This window comes from Cricetulus griseus (genome assembly GCF_003668045.3).
Source record: "Cricetulus griseus strain 17A/GY chromosome 1 unlocalized genomic scaffold, alternate assembly CriGri-PICRH-1.0 chr1_1, whole genome shotgun sequence".
NCBI classification, from domain to species: domain Eukaryota; kingdom Metazoa; phylum Chordata; class Mammalia; order Rodentia; family Cricetidae; genus Cricetulus; species Cricetulus griseus.
This window is the reverse complement of record NW_023276807.1, coordinates 163,954,144-163,975,221: the sequence shown is the minus strand read 5'-3', so window position 1 is coordinate 163,975,221 and position 21,078 is coordinate 163,954,144. Positions and strand designations below refer to the sequence as shown.

The 21,078-nt window shown below is 40.6% G+C and overlaps 1 protein-coding gene across 5 annotated transcripts in view; it reads left to right on the top strand.

Annotated features, from left to right (window-relative positions):
* The window catches only part of Wdfy3 (WD repeat and FYVE domain containing 3), a 227,702-nt gene that overhangs the window by 117,367 nt on the left and 89,257 nt on the right, over positions 1-21,078 (top strand). For 4 of the 5 annotated variants that reach the window (XM_035453188.1, XM_027388524.2, XM_027388521.2 and 1 more), the window contains 8 exons: positions 135-602; positions 1,437-1,538; positions 4,000-4,193; positions 7,540-7,997; positions 9,221-9,304; positions 14,394-14,571; positions 17,787-18,001; positions 20,953-21,065. In XM_035453188.1, the coding sequence (XP_035309079.1) occupies positions 135-602; positions 1,437-1,538; positions 4,000-4,193; positions 7,540-7,997; positions 9,221-9,304; positions 14,394-14,571; positions 17,787-18,001; positions 20,953-21,065 (1,812 nt within the window). The remainder of the gene's footprint in view (positions 1-134; positions 603-1,436; positions 1,539-3,999; positions 4,194-7,539; positions 7,998-9,220; positions 9,305-14,393; positions 14,572-17,786; positions 18,002-20,952; positions 21,066-21,078) is intronic. The other variant, XM_035453190.1, reaches the window with a different exon arrangement.

Sequence of the window (21,078 nt, the reverse complement as noted above, 5' to 3'; positions counted from 1 at the left end):
CCTTTCATGAAAACAGGACATTGTCTTGGTAAATATTTGATAAATGGTGAAATTCACAATGTGTTGACACAGAATCTTTTGCGATGATTACAGCATCACATAGCACCCACTTGTGTTCTTGTTTTCTGTTTCAGGTCACAGTGTGAGAAACATCCAAGCCTTTGCAGTTCTTCAGAATGCATTTCTAAAAGCAAAAACCAACTTTCTTGCCCAGATCATCCTTGACGCCATCACAAATATTTACATGGCGGACAATGCCAATTACTTCATTCTGGAGTCACAGCACACTCTGTCACAGTTTGCAGAGAAGATCTCTAAACTCCCAGAAGTACAAAACAAATACTTTGAAATGCTGGAATTTGTTGTTTTTAGCTTAAATTATATCCCTTGTAAAGAACTCATTAGTGTTAGCATCTTGCTAAAGTCCAGCTCTTCTTACCACTGTAGCATCATTGCAATGAAAACCCTTCTGAAGTTTACAAGGCACGACTACATATTTAAAGATGTCTTCAGAGAGGTGGGCCTTCTGGAGGTCATGGTCAACCTCCTGCATAAGTATGCTGCCCTCCTAAAGGATCCAGCTCAGGCACTCAGTGAGCAAGGTAAACACCTCCCTGGTTGATGTGTTTGGGAAAGGGTCAGAGAGGTGGCATTGTCTTTCATTTGATGATTGATGTGAATGATTTCCTGTCATCTGTGATTGGAGTGTTCTAGGGATTGCCCATCATCAACTTTTCTTCATCTTTTGTTAGGAAATTATCTTACACTAATGGGAGAGAGTTTAAAGTAAAGAAAAAAACCTGTGTGGTCTTCAGGACTTGTGTTTATTACTTTCTCTGAGAGATTTTTTCTAAAGTTTTATATATATAAATATATATTTATATCTAAAAATAGAATTGATATTTTTATTAATTATAATTAAATGCATTTAAATGTAGATATCTCAAAATATTCTAGAGAGCAAATGTGTCTGTCTAGTGGTGTTTCTTAGACATTATTGTGTATATTTTTAATAAACATGATAAAGTACTGCTGTATCTAACAATTGGCAGCTTTTAATTGTGAGTTACTGAGTGTTGAATAGCTGGCTGATTGGTAAGCATCTTTCGATTTGCATGTGATAATTCTCCTTTTCGTCTCACTGATTAGAATCCCCATGAGAAGGCTATATTTGCTTTGTTTGGCATTTTCATTTTTAATATTTGTTACGTAACTAACTCCTCCCACGCTAAAATAAAAATCTGTTAGCATTGATTTGTTTGGGCATATTTTGGACTGATTCTGGACACTTGTTATTTTAAAGGGTATATTATTAGCATTTGTGTTAGTGGGGAAAGAAAATTTTGAAGACATAATAAAAGGGATTACTTATTTAAGTAAAACTGGCTCAAAAAATACCCCCATTTTTGTGATTTGGACCTTTGAATCTTTTCTAGGGGACTCAAGAAACAATAGTTCAGTTGAAGACCAGGAACACTTGGCTCTGTTGGTGATGGAGGCCTTGACTGTGCTGCTTCAAGGCTCAAACACAAATGCAGGTAACAGATCAGCACAGCACGGGCTTAAGGAGTGGGTCTGCTTCTGTCCTGTCATTTAAAGGAGAAACTCTGGTTTCAGTAATGGTACTGTCACGCAACCCCCCCCCCCCACACACACACACACAAATGAGGCATCTTTGGCCTGTTAAAATACTGCCCTGGCAAAATCTGTAATGCTGTTACCGTCTGCAAATATGTTTACTGCTTTTTTTTTTTTTTTTTTTTTTTTTTTTCCTTTTTTCGGTTTTTCGAGCCAGGTTTCCTCTGTGTAGCTTTGGAGCCTATCCTGGCACTTCTCTAGAGATCAGGCTGGCCTTGAACTCACAGAGATCCATCTGTCTCTGCCTCCGAGTGCTGGGATTAAAGGCGTGCGCCACCACACCCAGCTATTTACTGCTTTTTATGGTGTGCATTCTGTTTGGCTTTTCTTTTTCTTTCTTAGTTATATTGTGTACTCTTCAAGTGATTGCCTTATTTAAATTATCACTGAAATACTTCTTCATAGCTGTGGTTTATAAGTGTTGTAAAGCAATATTTTAATCTTAGCACCCAGGAGGTAGAGTCAGGCAGATCTCTGTGAATTTGAGGCCAGCGTGGGCTACACAGAGAGTAAAGGCCAGCCAGAGATACATAGTGAGACCCTCCCTCAAAAAAAAACCAAAAATTCTAAGTCTGTATGTTCAGTACAACTTGAAAAAACTAAGTGAGCAGAAGTGAACTCAGATTTGTGGGCAGGCTCGCCTCATGGAGACCTTCTTAGGATATATTCAAGAGCTTGGATTAGATTGTTGGTGTATGGGCAAGCTATGGATTGGTGAACCGATGAATGAATGAATGAATGAATATTGTGCAAAATGTATGACTATTAGTGGGAACACAGAGAAACTCCACATTCGACATTTTTAAATGTATTGTGTCCCAGCCAACATACTAACTCATAATGATGAGAAGGTAATTCTTTTCCCCAGGAGAATTACAGCCTAACTGAGAAAGATGTAATACGCAATTATATAAGTAATTGTTTAAATACAATTTGGGTAAGTGCTGAGGCAAGACTGAATAAATTTAGTAGGTAACTGAAACTACAAGTCTGGATGACATTTCCTGGGTTCTGTAGGATCATTTGTCTACTGTACAGTGCATAATATGTTTATTGCCATTAACTAGATTTAGCTGACTGAGATACAGACACAATAAATAAGGAAAAACAAGAATTTGTCAGATCAGCTTTGTGTAGTCTTGTGTGAAGTTATACAGACTAGGATCAGGCTATGATAGATTAGAGGCTTGCCCAGTCATTGTCTTGGCACCTCCCAGGCATAGACATTTCCATGTGTTCTTTTGGTGTCTTTCTTGTTAGGGAAGATGTTACTCCCCATGCTCACAGAAAATATTCTTCAGCTGTAAGCCATTGTGGACTCTAACTTACAAGCTCAGGGTTTGTAACTCCTCATGTACAAAGATGTCACAAGCCTGGGTTGTTGTTGTTTTAAAGACAAAGTCTTGTTACATAGCTCCAGCTGACCTTGTATTCCCCCTGCCTGTAACTCCCAAATGTAGGGCTTGAGATCCAGGACCTCTCCACATCAATTATCAATGTCATGTCTTAAGGACGTGACTTAACACTCACTTCGAGGCTTTATAATTCCTATGAAGTTAGCAAATGGAAAGCCAGTTAAATTGAGGCAACAATGGTCACCAAGGTAAAATACAATTGGCATATTTTCATTGACAACAAAATCAGAAGGAAAAGTTTTGTGGGTGATCGAATATGTAAACAACAATAAGACTGATAAAATTAAAAAGGAACTATAAGATATTTTATAAAGAAGGATTATAAGAACTACTTGTAAGAAATACAGATTGGTGAATTCCATGACTTGGTCTGTTGTTTTAAAGGTTGAGGACATGATCTTCATTGAGCAGGAACATGGGTTGTGGTGCTGCCTGGAGACATGAACTCTGCACTGTGACTAGCCCCCATGACAGATGTTTTCTTTTGTAGACATTGCCTTTTTGGTTGTTGCGCTTTTGCCTTATTTCCTTGTAATCTTCCCATGGTATTTTATGCCATTCTTTCTTGCACTGTTTTGAAAGCCCCCTTGAGTGCAAATCTCTATTATTTGGGGTATTATTCATCTGAAAACCTGTCAGTACATTTGCTTTCAGTGTAAGGTCCCTTGGTGCCTACCTATAAAATCTTCAGATGTTCTAGAAATGGACATGGTGACTGTATCGGGGTATTAATCTTACATTAAAAAGTCTAGAGAAAGTATATATGTTTTCTGACATCCCAAGGTGCAATTTTTATATTGTAATATAAAAAGTGAAATAGGTATGTCAGCTTTACACACATCTGTTTAAATTCCTGTTCCTGCAGAAGTGGTTGAATTTTTAATTCACCTGATTTGCCCTGAATGTCCTAAGTTACTTCCTGCTGTCCTTTTTCTCCCTTCTTCAGGAATATTCCGAGAGTTTGGAGGTGCAAGGTGTGCACACAACATAGTGAAGTACCCGCAGTGCCGGCAGCATGCCCTCATGACCATACAGCAGCTGGTACTCTCTCCAAATGGGGATGATGACATGGGCACACTCCTGGGGCTGATGCACTCAGCTCCTCCCACAGAGCTGCAGTTGAAGACTGATATCTTAAGGGTACGTTTGAGAAATATGTGGCTGCTTTCTTACTATTAAAATCTAGGGTCCTTTTGAAATTAAATGTACTTAGTTTCATCAAGGAAATTCTTTAAAGAGATTTATTATGTTCTACATTTTAAAAGTATGTGTTCAAGTGTATATCTGCATATAAGTGTGTGCCCTTGACTGTGGGTGCCAGAGAAGGCAGGAGGCATAAGAGCCCATGGAGCTAGGAATTAGAGCCAGTTGTGAGATGCCAGGACTTGAACTCAGGTCATTTGCTAGAGCGGCACACAGGCTTTTAGCCACTGAGCCTACAGCCTACAATAAAAAAATTTAAAAAGTCCACAATAATAAAACCGCCACAATTTATATACACTAAGGATTTGGGAAAACTCTCTTATTTATATCTTTTAGTGCATATGGTCTCCTGCTGATTGACCTTTGGAACAGTTATCCTGGCTCATTAGACTTATCTGAAATTCATAATAACTAAATATGTATATCATCTATTCAGTTCCAGTCACCCAATGCTAAGCATTGTGAAACATTTTATGTAATACTACATTTTGTAGTATTACATATACATATTGGTGTGTTTCCATGGCTGTAATAGATACTCTAGTAAATATCCAACAGTACCCCCGAGTTTTATGTACACATTGATCGTTTGACACCACAGCAAGCCTGCAGAGCAGCTGGTGCAGTGATCTGCAGAGGAGAAGATAGTTCCGGTTGGCTGTTTCCCTGTGCAGGGCCTCAACATGCATTCTTTCTGCCACACCAACATACCTCACCAGGCTTTATGCACATGTATTTTCTCACATTGCTGTTGTCACTGGCACTGCCATGTAAGACAACTTTAGAACTAACTAAAATTAAACATTTCCATTTTAGTTCATTGGCATAGGAGTTCAGTGACTCTAAGCAAGGTATAGCAGACAAGCAAAGAATATAGAATGGCATGTGTAAACCATTTTTCTAAGTACCAGAAAACTGTAATTGTAATTCTAACAGCAACTAGCACTGTTTCCTGTGTGTAAATACTGTGCTATACATTCACATGCATCCACTCACATAAGCCTCTTAGTAAAGACAGGTGGTGCTCTCCGTGTTCCTGTGTCACTGTAGGTTTTCATTAATTTATTCATTCATGATATCTAAATACCATTTTCATTTGTAAACAAGCAGGGTTCCTTAGGAAAAATGGGGGATTACATTGCTGAGACAGAAAAAGAAAAAAAGTGAGCCTAAAACATTTTATTTAGCCAGCAAGTAAGAGGGCAAAGTAGGGAAGTAAAATAACTGCAGAAGGAAGAACAAGCAAGCCTAACAGAACAGCTCGTATTTGCTGTCAAAAGGTCATAGAGAGAATACAATTTGCATCCTTATCTCACTAACAGTTGGCTAATCCGAAAGCCAGTGCTGGTTGGTGAAGCGCCTGTACCAGTGGAAAGTGCCAAGTGCTGTGATTTCAGGGCTCAGCCCTCAGTGCTGGGAAGCAGCAGGGAAAATGTGGGGTCTCAGCTTCAGTTTCCATTTTTGCTGTGTTCAAAACCACCTCCCAGAGTCACCAACTGTGTAGACCACATGCCTGCTAATTTACTTTGCAGTTATTTATGCACAAACTGAAATCCTATGTTCTTCATAATCCTGCTGACACACACATTGAATTATATGTATATATTAATGTCAAATAAGTGATACCTCTAACATTTTCTCTGATAAGCTCCTGGGATACAGATCTCATCGTAACTGTATTATTCACTGCTCATTATCATTGATTGATTTGAGCAAGAAGTTGTTACCCTGTCATTTGAAAGTTCCCAATACTGACTACACTATGACAGTGCAGACAGGAGCAGGTTTTTGGATGAAGTAGGAGACAAACATGTCATAACATAATAACGCTACAACTAAAAGTTCATAGTCGTTGTTCTTCAACCCTGTCAAAATTTGGATATTTGCCTGTTTTTCAAGACAGGGTTTCTCTGTGTAGCCCTAGCAACTGGCTCTGTAGACCAGGCTGACCTTGAACTCACAGAGATCCTCCTGCCTCTGCCTCCCGAGTACTGGGATTAAAGGCATGCGCCACCACCACCAGCTCTGTCAAAATTGTAACTATCCATTTTCCTTAAGTCTGAACTATGTCATCTATAACATTGTAGTCATATTCTGTGTAGAAATGTTCCATCATATACAAACTTTAAAAAAAAATAAATGAGGGTTTGCCTGAATGTATGTTTGCGCACTATGTGTATGTCTGGTACCCAGGGAGGCAGAAGAGGAAGGATGCCAGATAATGGTTACAGCCAGCCCCCATGCAGTGCTGGGGAGCTATGGTTACAGCCAGCCTCCATGCAGTGCTGGGGAGCAGTGCTGGGGAGCTATGGTTACAGCCAGCCCCCATGCAGTGCTGGGAACTGAACCTGAGTCCATCAGCCAGTGCTGATGATTGCTGAGTCATCACTGCAGCCTTAAATTTCTGCTATGACGGCCCATGTGGAAAATCCCCTACAGTAGGAGCTTTGATTTAAACATAAAAATTGTTTTAAATACTGCATTGTTCAGGCCATCTCCATTAACCATATATGAAACACAAACGGATTTCCTATTCAAACTTGGCTCCCATATCTGCGGTGTGCCATCACATATGTTCGTGTGTTCTGAAAACAGTACACGAAATAACTGGACCTAAGCCTTTTGGATAAGAGGCTCTCACTTTACATACTTAACTCACACTATTGAGTAGTTAAAGACTACAGGTTTGAAGATTCTGAGCGCCCCCTGTAGTTAAAATAGCTGGTTACTCAAGACGAAGACCAGGTGATCCCCTTTGCCTTTGGTCATCAGATCATGTAGCTGACCTAGCACAGGCTCTAATTCACTGTCTTCTAAGTCTTCTCCACCAGAGAAACTGTGTGTATGAATCAAGGACCCCATTCTTGGCTGCCCTTCCTTATCTTTCTGATCCCTCCTACAATAATCCATCTTCTATACATTCACAGTCCCAGCTTTTCATGCCCATGTGATGTTAGACTGTGAACTTATTAATACCATCATTCTGTTAAGTAATTGAATTCACTGTAAATTAAACAAGGTAAGGGTTTCAGCCATTGTTTCCATCCAGTTTTATCCTATCAAGAAACGTGTGACAGTATAACCTGAAATTATATTCTGCTGCCATGTGGCGTGTCTCAGCAAAACCTGAAATGCTTTCTAGAACTATTTATCGGTTAAACGACAAAAACATTCATACCAAATATTCATAGAATGATGTTCCCCACTGACATGCATGCATGGTAGTTTCTTAGTTTTGTGTTTTAGTTTGAATAATATTTGTTTTCCTTCTTCTCTCCCACAGGCCCTCCTGTCAGTTCTTCGAGAAAGTCACCGTTCAAGAACAGTTTTCAGGAAAGTTGGAGGGTTTGTGTACATCACCTCCTTGCTGGTAGCTATGGAGAGGTCTTTGAGCTCTCCTCCCAAGAATGGCTGGGAGAAAGTGAACCAGAACCAAGTGTTTGAGCTCCTCCACACTGTGTTCTGCACACTGACTGCAGCCCTGCGCTATGAGCCAGCCAACTCCCATTTCTTCAAAACAGAGATTCAGTATGAGAAGCTGGCAGATGCCGTTCGATTTCTTGGCTGCTTCTCAGACCTTAGGAAAATAAGTGCCATGAATGTCTTCCCCTCAAACACACAGCCTTTCCAAAGACTGCTGGAGGAAGGTGCCGTCTCGGTAGACTCGGTGTCACCCACCCTGCGGCACTGCAGCAAACTCTTCATCTATCTCTACAAAGTGGCCACCGATTCTTTTGACAGGTAGGGCTAGTTTCACCTTGTGATGGGCAGAGTGTGCTCAGCACAAGCAAGGTCAGCGATAAGACTGGAGTTAACTGGAAAGAAAGTGAGGTCTGTCACTCTACTCAGGACTATTACTGTTGCCCAGACATTGAGTTTGTGGCACAGGAGCCAGTATTTGTCAGTAAATGAAGATTCAGTTAGTGTCTGTTACACTTAATGAAACAACTTCTATGGCGTTTCCTTTCCTACTGTGTTTATTGTTCATTCCTCTCAAAAAAGTACTTGGTGCCTGTGGATGTGCTCATACTGGTTAGCAGCTGGAGAAAGGGTTATTCTGACACCTATTTCCAGTCTGATAGCAGGTAGCCTGTCATGTTTCATATTTCATAGTCCTTGAAAAATGGCTGTGGGCATTGGGACATCCCTGTCAAGAGGCCATCAGAATCATTTCCTCACCCCTTCAGTGATGGAGACCTGCTGCACGCCCAGTCACTGTACATTCAGGCATTGAGGGTTTAGCTCTGCATAATGCTACCTGCATCCTGGACACCTGCTCATTGGTCATGTACACACCTAAATATTTGCAGTGGACAGTGATGCATTCTGTGCAATTAATTTCCCACATTAAAAATAATGTCATGTTCTGATTCTGTCAGCTTAAGAATTATCATTTTAATAGTTTCCAGTCTTCTTTCATATAATAAAAGTGATTTCTCCATTTCAACCATAAATTGACCAAGTAACCAGGGATTCTCCTGGGTTTTTTGTTGTTGTTGTTGTTGTTGTTGATGGAATATCTACTTTTAAATGATGTTTCCTGCTTTTTAACAGTGTTTCTTAGTCATTAGTGGGTTTGAAAATCCCGGTATTACAAATTGTTGCTTATCTTGCAGTTAATTATGAACTTACAGGAAGCAGGCTATTGTGTGGCACCGAAGGCATGAGCTGTGTAAATGTGTATAGACTACTTTTTTCCTGTGGCTCCTGACCCCAGTTACCAGACTTAGTTTTAGTCGCCTCTGTTTAACAAGGTCCGTGTTAACACTAGTAGGAGCAGCCTCTGCCTCCAGTAGCTTTCCTGCTTCAGTCAGTCGTGTGTTGTGCTCCTCGTGGTCCTCACTCCTGCAGAGTTTTAAGACATTTCTCATGATACTGACCCTACATCTCTTGTGAAACTAACCAGCTGCCGGCAGCGGCGCGCTCTCCTAACCTCTAACCCCTGTCTGTTTTGTTATCTGTAGTCGTGCAGAGCAGATCCCTCCTTGCCTGACAAGCGAGTCTTCTCTCCCCTCTCCTTGGGGGACACCAGCTTTGTCCAGGAAAAGGTACTGATCTTACATGAGAAGTCAATCCGGATTGCTGGGGGGGGGGGGTTTCTGTGCTTACTAATGTGTTGAGGTAGTGTTCTTGTTCTGTAACATGGGGTTCTTGTTTTGTTTAGCCTTGCTTTGGGGTACCTAAAAAGTACTTTTCGGGTTTTTCAGATTATTCATTTCCCTTGAGTATGTCGGTGAAAATAAAATGGGTTTAATCTATAAAAGTACGGAAGACATGTAGACTTTTTTCATTCATTCCTATTATGTGGTTTTCACTGTTATTATGACCTGTAGAGCAGGCATACTTTCTATCAAGAACATTGTTCTTGGGCTAGGGAAATGGCTCAGTGGGTAAAGGGGCTTCCTTCACAAGTCCAATGATCTGAGTTCAGATCCCCAAGACTCTTGTAAGAGCAGATGTCATAATCCCAGACTTAGAAGGGGAGATGTGAGGCAGTAACAAGAGAATCTCCAGAAAGTTCATGGGGCAGCTAGTATGGCATACACAATGTAAACAAGAGAGAGTCTCTCTCTCAAACAAGGGGGTGCAGAGACCAGCACTTGAGGTTGCACTTTGACAGGTGCCTGCTGTGCTCCTTCCTATACAAGTGAAGGATGCCACCCTCCTCACACACAGCATGCATTACATACCAGGAAGCTATGCATAGAGAAGCTTAATCTAACCGCAACCAAGGAAGTGCTTCTCCCAGACCACCGTGCTTCTCCCAGACCATTACCCTCCACTAGAGCAGCACTCTTGCTGACCCTGCCCTCCTGCGGTGTTGTCATGAGCTATTTATTCCCCCTTAAAGAGAAATAGCAGCCATGGGCTGATGCTTCTTTCAGTAAGTAGGCTGCTCCACCTTTCTCATTAGATATTGTTGGGGCCATCTGGGTTTTACTGTTATTACAAAGTGAACTTCATAGCCCTTGAAAGAAATGTGTATTTTATATGAGGCTGTAACAGAGGCAAAAAGCCAAGTTTTTACTTTCATATAGCCCATGAAAATGTGTGAGCTAGTTCAGCCCATTGTACATTTAAATTTTGTGAATTAAAGGAGGAAGAAAGCAAAACAGCAGGTGATCAGCCAAGAACAGTTAAGATCCAGTTAAGATTCTGTTAACAGCCTGCACCTAATCTCATCGGTCTGCAGTTGGCATTGAGTGTGCCTCCTTCTTCCTGTTGTCCTCAGAGGCTACTGCAGTTCCTTAACTCTTATATAAACATCTCCTATTGTGGTTTATAAAAATGAATCTGAGAATGGGTTATATCATGCTTTTCATCCTAATGACAGTTGTTCAGATTACAAAACAAATGTAATTATGGATAATGAATCAAAAATATCACACGTTCTGCAATTTTTTTTTCTGTGTCAGTAAGTTCAGTCAACCTCAGACTGAAATTTTAGTTTGTACTGAATGCATATGAGCTTTTTTCTTTTTTCTTTTTCCTTTTTTCTTATTCTGTGAGCAATATAGTCTAAGAACTATTTATATTGTATTGGGCATGAGAATGTGCCTAGATTACAAGCAAATATTACCCCATTCCAATGTGAACTTGAACATGCATGGAGTTGTCTCATCAGAGGTTCTAGTTCTTATCCCCTGGGATATACAGGGCCAACCAAATCCCTATAGAAATATCCATTAGAGAGATGAGGATACATTTTGCTTTTTGTCTTAAATTTATACTGGGGCTTGTATCCCATTATAATTAACCATGAATAATTCTAAATAAATTTACTAAATAAATTTAGCATTGTTCAATATATTTTCACCCTCAAATGTCATTTTCAGTTTTTGCACAGTACTATGAGTAAATAGGGCTTTGTGGATGCCAAGTTATTTTCTCTTCAAGAGTTAATTCTAGAAGACATAAATTAGATAAATTTGAGTTAACTCATTATAGCTTTCTGTTGCAAAATGAATATGATAAAAGACATTTAAGTTTGAACATTAATGTGTTTATGACCTCAAAAAATAAGTATATATTGGAGAAAGAATTATATTTATGAGGTAGTATGAAATTTTTCATTTTAATTTTAGTGTGAAATTACTAAAACTCCTGATTCTTAAAATTACCATATTACAAGTGATAAAGGCCTACAGTTTGCTTTGTTCCAAAACATTTAGTCCTTAAATGTAGTCATTGAAACTCAGAGTAGAAATTGACAGTCTAAAGAATATATTTTCCTTTTTAAAAAAAATCTGGAAACATGTCTGTTATTTCAATGATGATTGGCAAAGAGAAATGGCTCTGTTTAGAGTTCTGTATGGCTTTAAGTCAGAAACACGTTTTCATTGTTTGCAGTGTAACCATCTGTAGAGATACCAGGAACTTAATGGAAAGCTGTCACTCAAACAGCAGAATGTGTATGAAGAGTCCCAGTCTATATGTGTTCTCCATCGGTCTTACAAGCCAATGCACCTGACACTGTTCATGCTAAAATCATTGTTGTCCCACCCCCACTGCTCAGGATTAATCATGGCCACTTACACAGACTAGGAAACCATTCTCCCACCAAGCCAGGCATCCCCAGGCCCCATGCCAACAGTTTCAGGTTGCCATTAGGTCAGGTTGTCCCCTCCTGAGTTATAACCAAGCAAATAATTGAATATGTTTATTCACACATACAAATATAGTACGTTTTGAAATTAGAATAGTCATGTAGTCACATTATTTCTAGAACTCCTCAACAGATTACATCAGCTCATGGGCATCTCTTTCTTTTGGCAGCACATGTTGGGTTTGCTGGCAAAAGACAGACCAGTCTTGTACTGTGTTTTCCTGATCATGGAACATCCCGACTTTAAGGAAATTTGAACTTCTGATCCTTGTCTTACATGAAAAGCCTGGGAATTGTCTCTTTTTAAAATAGGAAGAACTAGTCAGCCTTATGTTTGGGGAGGTAAAACACGTGACTTTCCCATTACTTACAAGTTAAGGGAAATACTAGGACAGAGTTATAGTTGAGCAATGTTGAGAGGTAGGGGAAACAAAACACAAAATAGTCTAAAACTATTTAAAACAGATCTGTGGGGGAAGGCTGCAACCACTAGTTACTGTACAGATTTTTGTGCCTTGAAATACCTGATGAAAGCTGGGTAGACCTCGAGTACCTGACTATGTATTACCAAAACAGGCTGGCAAAACTTAATTGTATGGGAATTTAAGTTGGAGTACTAAGAAGCAATTTGTAGTAATTAAAAGTTATTACAACATTCATATTTAGTTGATGTTTGAAATATCATTTTATTCCCTTTGCAAACCGTTAGGTCTTGCTTGTGAGTTAACTATTTAATAAAGTTACCATAATCCATAATTAAAGATTGGTCATACTTATTACTTGGTAAGAATCGTTGCTGTGCTAACAGCTCTGTAAAATGCTTCTAACTTTACTTAGTTAAAAAAACAAACAAGCATATTTTAGGTTTTTCATAATGTTTGCAATGTTTTCTGCTTATGACAATATTGTCATATAAGGTTTGTGAAGTTTGCTACTATAATATTTATCCATTAGTGAAGAGTTTAATTTTAAAGACAAAATGTATCCTGTGAGTATGACCATGATTTAAGTTCAAATTTGAATCAAACTATTAATTCACAAGTTTCAAAAGAAGGCCTATATGTACGATATACAACTGAAATCTTCTTTTCATCAAATTCGATTTGTTTTTGTTTATAATGCAAATAATCTCTATGAACTTTTTAAAGTTTCAGTGGATGGGAGATTTCTGTTACACTGTAGATAAAGTGCAATCTTTTTTTCTAGATGGATAAAAATATTTCAAGGAATAATGAGAACAAATATGAGGCAGTAGCTCATTAGTATCTCAACTCTTCCTCTTTTAGAATTATTTTCATTTTATATATAGGAGTGTTTTTTGCATATGTGTAAGTGCCTTGCCTGCTGTGCCTGGTGCCCAAAGAGGCCAGAGTGTGTGACAGACTCCTGGAACTGCCATATGGGTGCTGGGAACTGAACTGGAGGCCTCTGCAAGAGCAACAAGTGCTCTTATCTCTCTGCATCTCTCCAGCCCAGAAATTCCTCTTGATAAGTTTAGAAGTTACATCTTTGTGAATGTGTACCAGCCAAATCAGGGAGTGAAACCATGAATGGGTATGAGTTTGCTGACTTAAACAGAGAACACGTGTTCAGCTGAATGCTTTCCTAGAATTTCTGTAAAAAGAGAATAGTACGTTTTTGAAAACATGGCCGTGCCAGTTCTTTTACTAAGTCACTGAAGTACAGCATCTGTCTCCCAAGCTGCTCCCAAGCTGGGACAGCACAGCTCTTAGTGACAAAGCTCTGCCTTAGATTAGGCAGAGACCCACCCATTGGAACTGAGTGTCCACAGACTTTGGCCACAGGCACCTGTTCCTGGGTGCTGGATGGCAGAAATGTGCACTCTCATGAATTGTAGATGAGTATATTATGAGGTAGAAAAAGGAGACAGTTGTGGGGAGGCAATAGCACATTCAGGGAGTGGCTTTTCTGTCCATCTGATAGAAGCTTGTTGTGTAAAAGACACCATCTCAGTTCATAAAGACTGACTGTTTACATTAACAGTGAAGAGACATACAACACGTGACTTCAGTTCCAGATCAGCCAAAGACTTCTCAGCTGAGCCAGCTCTCACTCAGTTGTTTCTGCTAGAGTAGACCTCTTACATCTTGTTAGCTCATGATTCTCTTGCCCTTGGGTCAAAAGAAGATTAATACCATACAGGTAGTATCAAAAGAATCTCATTGAGTGATTCAGTGTAGTCAGATATCACCCAAATTGTTGTCTTCTCAGAGTTATGAATCACTCATTCACTTGCTTTTTAAAAATATCTTCTGGTGCAAATGCTACTATTTAATGATGTAACCCAAAGCATAGGTAGTACAGACAATATGAGCCAAGAGTTGATAAATTGTCTGCATGTACCTCAGTGAGGCGATGATACATTGTTTTTTTCAAGTCTTACTCTTAAGATCTTTTGAAACTTCCTGAATTGCAAGGGTTTTTGCTTATTAATGATTAAAAATGACAGGAGATGAGGAAAATGAACTGTGATTATATGCAGATTCTCATCAAGCCTTACTTTTTTGTAGGCATGCATTTCATTGTGTTTCGACTCCTCCCGTGTATCCTGCGAAAGGTGTCACTGACCTGAAACTTGATGTGACAAGTTCACCTCTACAGAGTTCTGATGCTGTCATCATCCACCCTGGAGCCATGTTGGCCATGCTGGACCTCCTGGCCTCAGTGGGCTCTGTGACACAGCCAGAAGTAAGTTGGGTTATTGTAGTTCTCCGTATTTAGTGAACAAAAGAAAAGTGTGATGTTACCATAACATTCACAACAGGATAGTCCTGTTTGAGACATGTTTTCCAGATACCAGCTATGTTTTTGAATACAGTTAACTTGTTGCCAGTAGAACCCAGATGGTTGCTTCTTATATGAGTGTCTCTTTATTTCCCCTTGTAAATCCTGACCAGTGGTGGCAATGGCTAAGAGGAGACACAGAAGAAAACCTGCCTGCTGGTACCACAATGAGCCTGCTCAGCTGTTCTGTCATGTAGCTCACAAAAGTTTGGGTTGTTTATAATTGGGGTGATCATTTTTGCTAAAATATTGTATGGCTTCTAAGCCCCAGAGTGTCACAGATGTGAATGACAAACTTCCTTTAAGCTAGTTGTCTACCATCATGAAAAAGACATCATGACCCAGACATAGTGATGTCCCGCGCGCGCTCTGTATTTCTCGCCAGCAAGAAATCATACACGGGACACTCGGATCCTTCTGCAGACAAGCTTTAATGCATCTTGTGAGGGGAGAGCATAAGCTTTCCAGAGCGGAGACTGAGCGGAGACACTAAACCAAGAAAACCATCCCTTATAAAGGCTGGCCAGCCGCCTGGGACGTGTTACCCTATGAATGGCTTCAGCTCCTCAGGCAAAATGAGCCACGGGATAGGCAGAGATCAAAGGAATGGAGATTACCCAGCGCCTGTGAAGTAATTTACATCTTGGTGTCTTCAGGCACCATTATAATGCAGGAAACGGCCCCTTACATATCCCCCTTTTTTATTAATTAATGATAAGGCTTTATATTATTACAAGCAAATAGGTCACCCATATGTTGAGGGATAGAGGCAGAGGTTGAACCTTCCCAAAATCAAACATTAAGACTGTGTATAAGAGTCGCCATCAGGCTGTTAGCTTGACCCGAAGCGCTCTTGACCTGTCCTCTGCCGTTTTTTTGGGAAAGGGAGTCTCGGGCAGGTAACCCTTATGCAGGTCAACGTACCTCCCAGAGAAGCCTGCATAATAGGCAACTCTGTGTGATGCCTTTGCTCAGCATCCCTCATTGGGCTGCCCAAACCAGACACTCTACCCTGTGCAATGAGCCTAGGCTCCGGGTGTGCAAGAGCTGTCTGGCCGGCGGCCTATTGCTTAAGCATAGTTAGCCAAAATATAAGCGCTTGGGCGGTCTCTTGGTTTGAGCCCTGGAGCTTACATGCCAGCCAAAGAAATAACATCCATCCGCAAACGGCTGCATCAAACAATTTCACCCCCACCCCTTTTCTCACAGACCAGCCAAAAATAACAGCAATCCGCAAACGGCTGCATCAAACAATCATACCCCCACCCCTTAAGCAGTGACAATCTCTCCGCCAAGGGCAGGAATTAATCTGGATAACAATAGCGGCTCTCAATTCCCGGGGGGAGGGTGGAGTCCCGACTTTTGAAGGTCCGAAGAGGCTCTTCAGGTTGAGTCTTTTTGGGATCCACAGGGGATTCTCTTTATCCTGTGAGAAAACACAATATCGCTCCCCTGGATCTTATGAGAATAGGATCCGGGCCTTTCCAAAGATCAGTTAAGATATCTTTCCATTTTACCATTTCCTTTTGGCCTTTTAGGTTTTGAGGTGAGACGCTTGGCCCGAGCGTCAATGTTTATGAGGCTTTAAAGCCCCAGGCATTCCAGGCCTTTAAGAAGTGTTGAATAGTAGGCATGGCCTTTTCCCCTATCAAAGACTGGGAAAGCCATCTGTAATTTTCTCCGCTCCTCTGATGGTAAAAAGGAGTCGGTACCAAATAGTGGGGGTGCTGATGGAAGCACACCCGCTGGCATTTTTGGCAGCCGATATCTATCGGGGTGGTATCGTGCTGCTTCTTTTTCTAGCTCTGCTTCCTTGCTAGAGTCTAAAATCTCAGAGTCTGAGCTGCTCAGCTCCAAGGCTTCCAGTTTCGTTGTAGGGCAGAGGCTAGGTTTTGAGTCCTCATCTCTCCTAAATTTACCGGGGTGTGACCGGCCATTCCCTATTCTCTCTCCCTCCTTCTCTGTCTCTCCCTCATCCAGCTGAGCTGTTCCTTCCAAAACCCCATCTCTTGAGCTTTTAGAGTCATTAGAGCTATCAAGATTTAAAGCTTTAAACTTATTTACAGAATCATCTAACAAATTATTCACTCCCTTGTCAGTAGACATCCCAGGAGGTCCTTTTTTCTTATATTTTATTGTTAGGCGCGCCCCCTCTCTCATCATATTCGGTTTCTGATATGTAATTCTGGACTTCTTTAAGATTGTTACAACAGTGAGAAAAGTCAAAATAGCTCCTAGTAAAAGCATAGAAGCCTCTATATTAACCTCCCACAATAGCAACATTCCTAAGCCAAAGTCCAAAAAAAAAAACATACCTCTCCGAATTTACCACCCTGCAGTTCTGAATCCGCCTCGTTAGAGGGGTCTCCGCGGTGCTGGAGATGTTCATATGTTCCCGGGTTTCAGCACCATAAGTCCCGCGCGCGCTCTGTATTTCTCGCCAGCAAGAAATCATACACGGAACACTCGGATCCTTCTGCAGACAAGCTTTAATGCATCTTGTGAGGGGAGAGCATAAGCTTTCCAGAGCGGAGACTGAGCGGAGACACTAAACCAAGAAAACCATCCCTTATAAAGGCTGGCCAGCCGCCTGGGACGTGTTACCCTATGAATGGCTTCAGCTCCTCAGGCAAAAATGAGCCACGGGATAGGCAGAGATCAAAGGAATGGAGATTACCCAGCGCCTGTGAAGTAATTTACATCTTGGTGTCTTCAGGCACCATTATAATACAGGAAACGGCCCCTTACATAGTGACACACAGCTTTAATTCCAGCACTCGAAAGGCAAAGGCAGGCCAGTCTCAGAGTCCTTGGCCAGCCTGGTATACTATTAGTTCCTGGCTATATGGTGATACCCTGTCTTAAAGAAATGAAACTACTATTTGTTGCATAATTGTGTTGTTCAAAAGCCATCAGGGAGAATAGAGTTCAGTCAAGTATGAGTGACTTTGTTGACCTTATTCTTAAATTGCTATAGCTTTGAACTAGTTTCTTCATTTATGTGAGTATATTTTCAAGTAAACAAAGCTTCATGTTACAAGTGGTGCTTTGTGTAGAAAGAACTGTCATCCATGTCACTAAAGATGCCCTGGTGGCATGCATCTCTTTGTTAACTTTAGCATGCTTTGGACCTGCAACTTGCCGTGGCCAATATTTTGCAATCACTGGTGCACACAGAGAGAAACCAGCAGGTCATGTGTGAAGCTGGTCTTCATGCACGGCTGCTGCAGCGGTGCAGTGCTGCGCTGGCTGACGAAGACCACTCACTGCACCCACCCCTTCAGCGCATGTTTGAACGCTTAGCCTCCCAAGCCTTGGAGCCCATGGTGCTGAGGTTAGTAAATTCTTTTTCATATTTACCTGTTAGTAAAGGCAGTTCTTGGAGTCTTTGCATTTGAAGTGAGGGTCATGTGCTCTATTCTGACCCTGCGGCAAGGGCCTGCCACCTCGGGTACTCAGAACACCAGAAGGGGATGGGGAGGGTGGGTCACAAATGCAAGGCTTGACTGTTGGTGATAGCCTGGGGAACTTAATGCCGCACTGTTGCACAAGGAAAAGTGAATGAAGTCTGAGGATGTAGCTCAGAGGTAGAGTGCTTGCCGGGCATGCACAAAGTCTTAGGTCCAATTCCCAGCATCACAAAAACCAAAGAGTTTTCTTTCATGAACTTAATTAAGTTAAATATGGACAAATGACAAAATGTACCAACTCTTTAGAAGTGGCCCCACTCCATTCCCAACAGTTAGGAGTCTGGGGTGGAGGATTGTGAGTTAAGGCCAGACTGGCCCACCATAGTGACACCTTGCCTCCAAAAATAAAGAAAGAAATGGGGGGTGTGCTTGCTTTGTGTCATGTACACTCCCTGATCTCCCCCTCCCCCCACATCCCTGACCTTGGTACACCACTACTCTGTTCTCCAGCTCCGTACTTTTGTCATCTTGAGAATGTTTTGCTTGCACACACAGTATATGTGACATTTATAGGTTGATAATTTTTATTTATAATGCTCCTGAGATACATGCAAGTTTTTAATGTATATTATTAGTGAGTTCCTTCCTATTTATTGTTAAATAATTTCCTATGGTGTGAACATACTAGTTTGTGAATCATATATATATATATATATATATATATATATATATATATATATATAGTGTGTGTGTGTGTGTGTGTGTGTGTGTGTGTATGTTTGTATGGGCATGTGAGTGTTTGTGTGTGTGTGTGCGTGCGTGTATGCGTGCGTTCGTGTGTGCGTGTGTTGGTAGTGCTGAGAATCAACCCAGGGCCTCGTGCATGCTGGGCAAGCACTCTACTATGGAGCTGTATCTCTAGTTTTCATTCAAGAAGAAAATGCTGTGTTTTAAAAGGTAAAACTTGGTCAGTTTTTAAGCTTTTTCCTGGGGCTAGTGAGATGGCTCGGCAATTAAGAGCATTAGTTGCTTATATACCAGACTCCGGTTTGATTCCGAGAACACACATGGAGACTTAGAAAACCTCTGTAACTCCAGGTTAAGGGGATCTAAAACCCTCTTGTGGCTTCTGTGTGCCCCAAGCACACATTTGCTGCACAGCAATACACAGAGGCAAAATACCCATACACATAAAATGAATATAAGTTGATCCTCTTTAGAAACACTTTCTTCCTGTCTTCTTTGAAATCATATAGCTGAATTGATCTAGTAATACATTACTTTGTTCCCTTTTTATTCTTTTGCAAATATTCCTACAGTTTGTTGTTCTGAGACTGTATACTGCTCTGCGATTATTCTTGTCTTGTGTTGAAGTACTGTTATCATGAAACTTGAAAAGCTTTTCAAAAACATGATTGAGATGATACTTGTGATTTTTGAAAGCACATTGTGGTTTTGTTTTTTTTCAAGATAAGAAAGGCATGTTTATTTGATATTAATATTTTACAAATGAGTTATATATAATGTTACAAACCATACAATGATAAAAGACCAATTTAAAGTGTGATATAACCTAAAGAACGTTTAGATCTCAGTGGAGGAAAGATCACTGAACTGATGTTTAGATTCAAATAGTAACTTAAAACTCAAGAAACTATCATTTATACTCAGAGAGTGTGACAGCACACACAAGTCATGCACACGATCAAAGAGACGAAATTCTAACACTGATAAGGGGAAGTAGGAAAAGTCCCACTACTAACCAAGAAGTTATTTGTAATTGATATCTCCTGGAATAAAGAAAATCAATTTTCTTCAGTGCAGTGTCACTGGGTGAAAGCACATTGTAATCTTACTGTTAAAGAAAAATACTTGATATAAACATGTCAATGTTGTATTGGGTGGCATGCCACCTTATATGACAAGGTTCTGAAGGAATTCTACCATGTGTGGTTCTGGGACGGTGTGCTGCATGTGTGTACTGCATCCAGGAGGACATGCTCAACAGATTGCATCCTCACCCTTTGCAGTACTTTGGCTCTTTCTGGTACTTAAAATAAGAACAGGAAGTTAGCTTATTTTATAGCTATCACAGGAGTGGCATCTTGTTTACCTATTATTACATGCTCTTATTTTAACCCTTACCCTGTTTGAGACATAAAGAAAACATTGGTAACCAGATAATGGAAGGGCTTTATCTGAAAAAATGTACAGCCTACTAAAGGAATACAGTCACTTAAATAGAAATTATAGTACTGCATAGTAAATTCTGTAATAACAGTGCTACAGAATTTATTTAAGGCAACTTACCCAAAAGTGTTAGGGAGGGTGGCACAGAGCTGAAGTCTCAAGCAAGGCAGCAACAGTCCGTAGGTTTGATTTTGAAGGACAGTAGTGAGTGGATTGTGTTTCGACAAGGTGGGAATCACAGGAGGTAATTAAGACTGCTTTTAGAATACAAAAATAGGGTGATTAGCCTGGATAATATCAGAGGAAAGGAGAGGAAGGAGTGGATTAGAGACAGTTTTAGAAGGTAGGGTTACCATGATTTGGGGATTTTATGAATGTAGAAAGCAGAGTAAATGAGAAGAATGTGAACACATTTCAGTGGTGTTTGGGTATGGAAGTGGGGCACTCCGGAACCTTTTTTAAGTTGTGGAAAATGTATGTAGGAAATGTATAGTAGATCTACAGGCATATGGTGATTATAATACAAATTTAGCATCACATGTTGCATCTTGATAGCTGTCTTTTGTGTTGTAATTACTCCATTATAATCTGTTATGCCCCCCCTGCACCCTCCCAGCCCTTTGATGCGGTCTGTTGTTATATAATATTCTCAGTCAGGGAGTGACTCTGCTTCTCTCTTCTTCAGGGGGTTTTTGCGTTTGGCGAGCCCTTTGAATTGTGGTGCCTGGGACAAAAAGCAGCTGAAACAGTACAGAGTTCACAAACCAAGTTCGCTGAGCTATGAACCGGAGATGAGAAGTAAGCTGTGTCT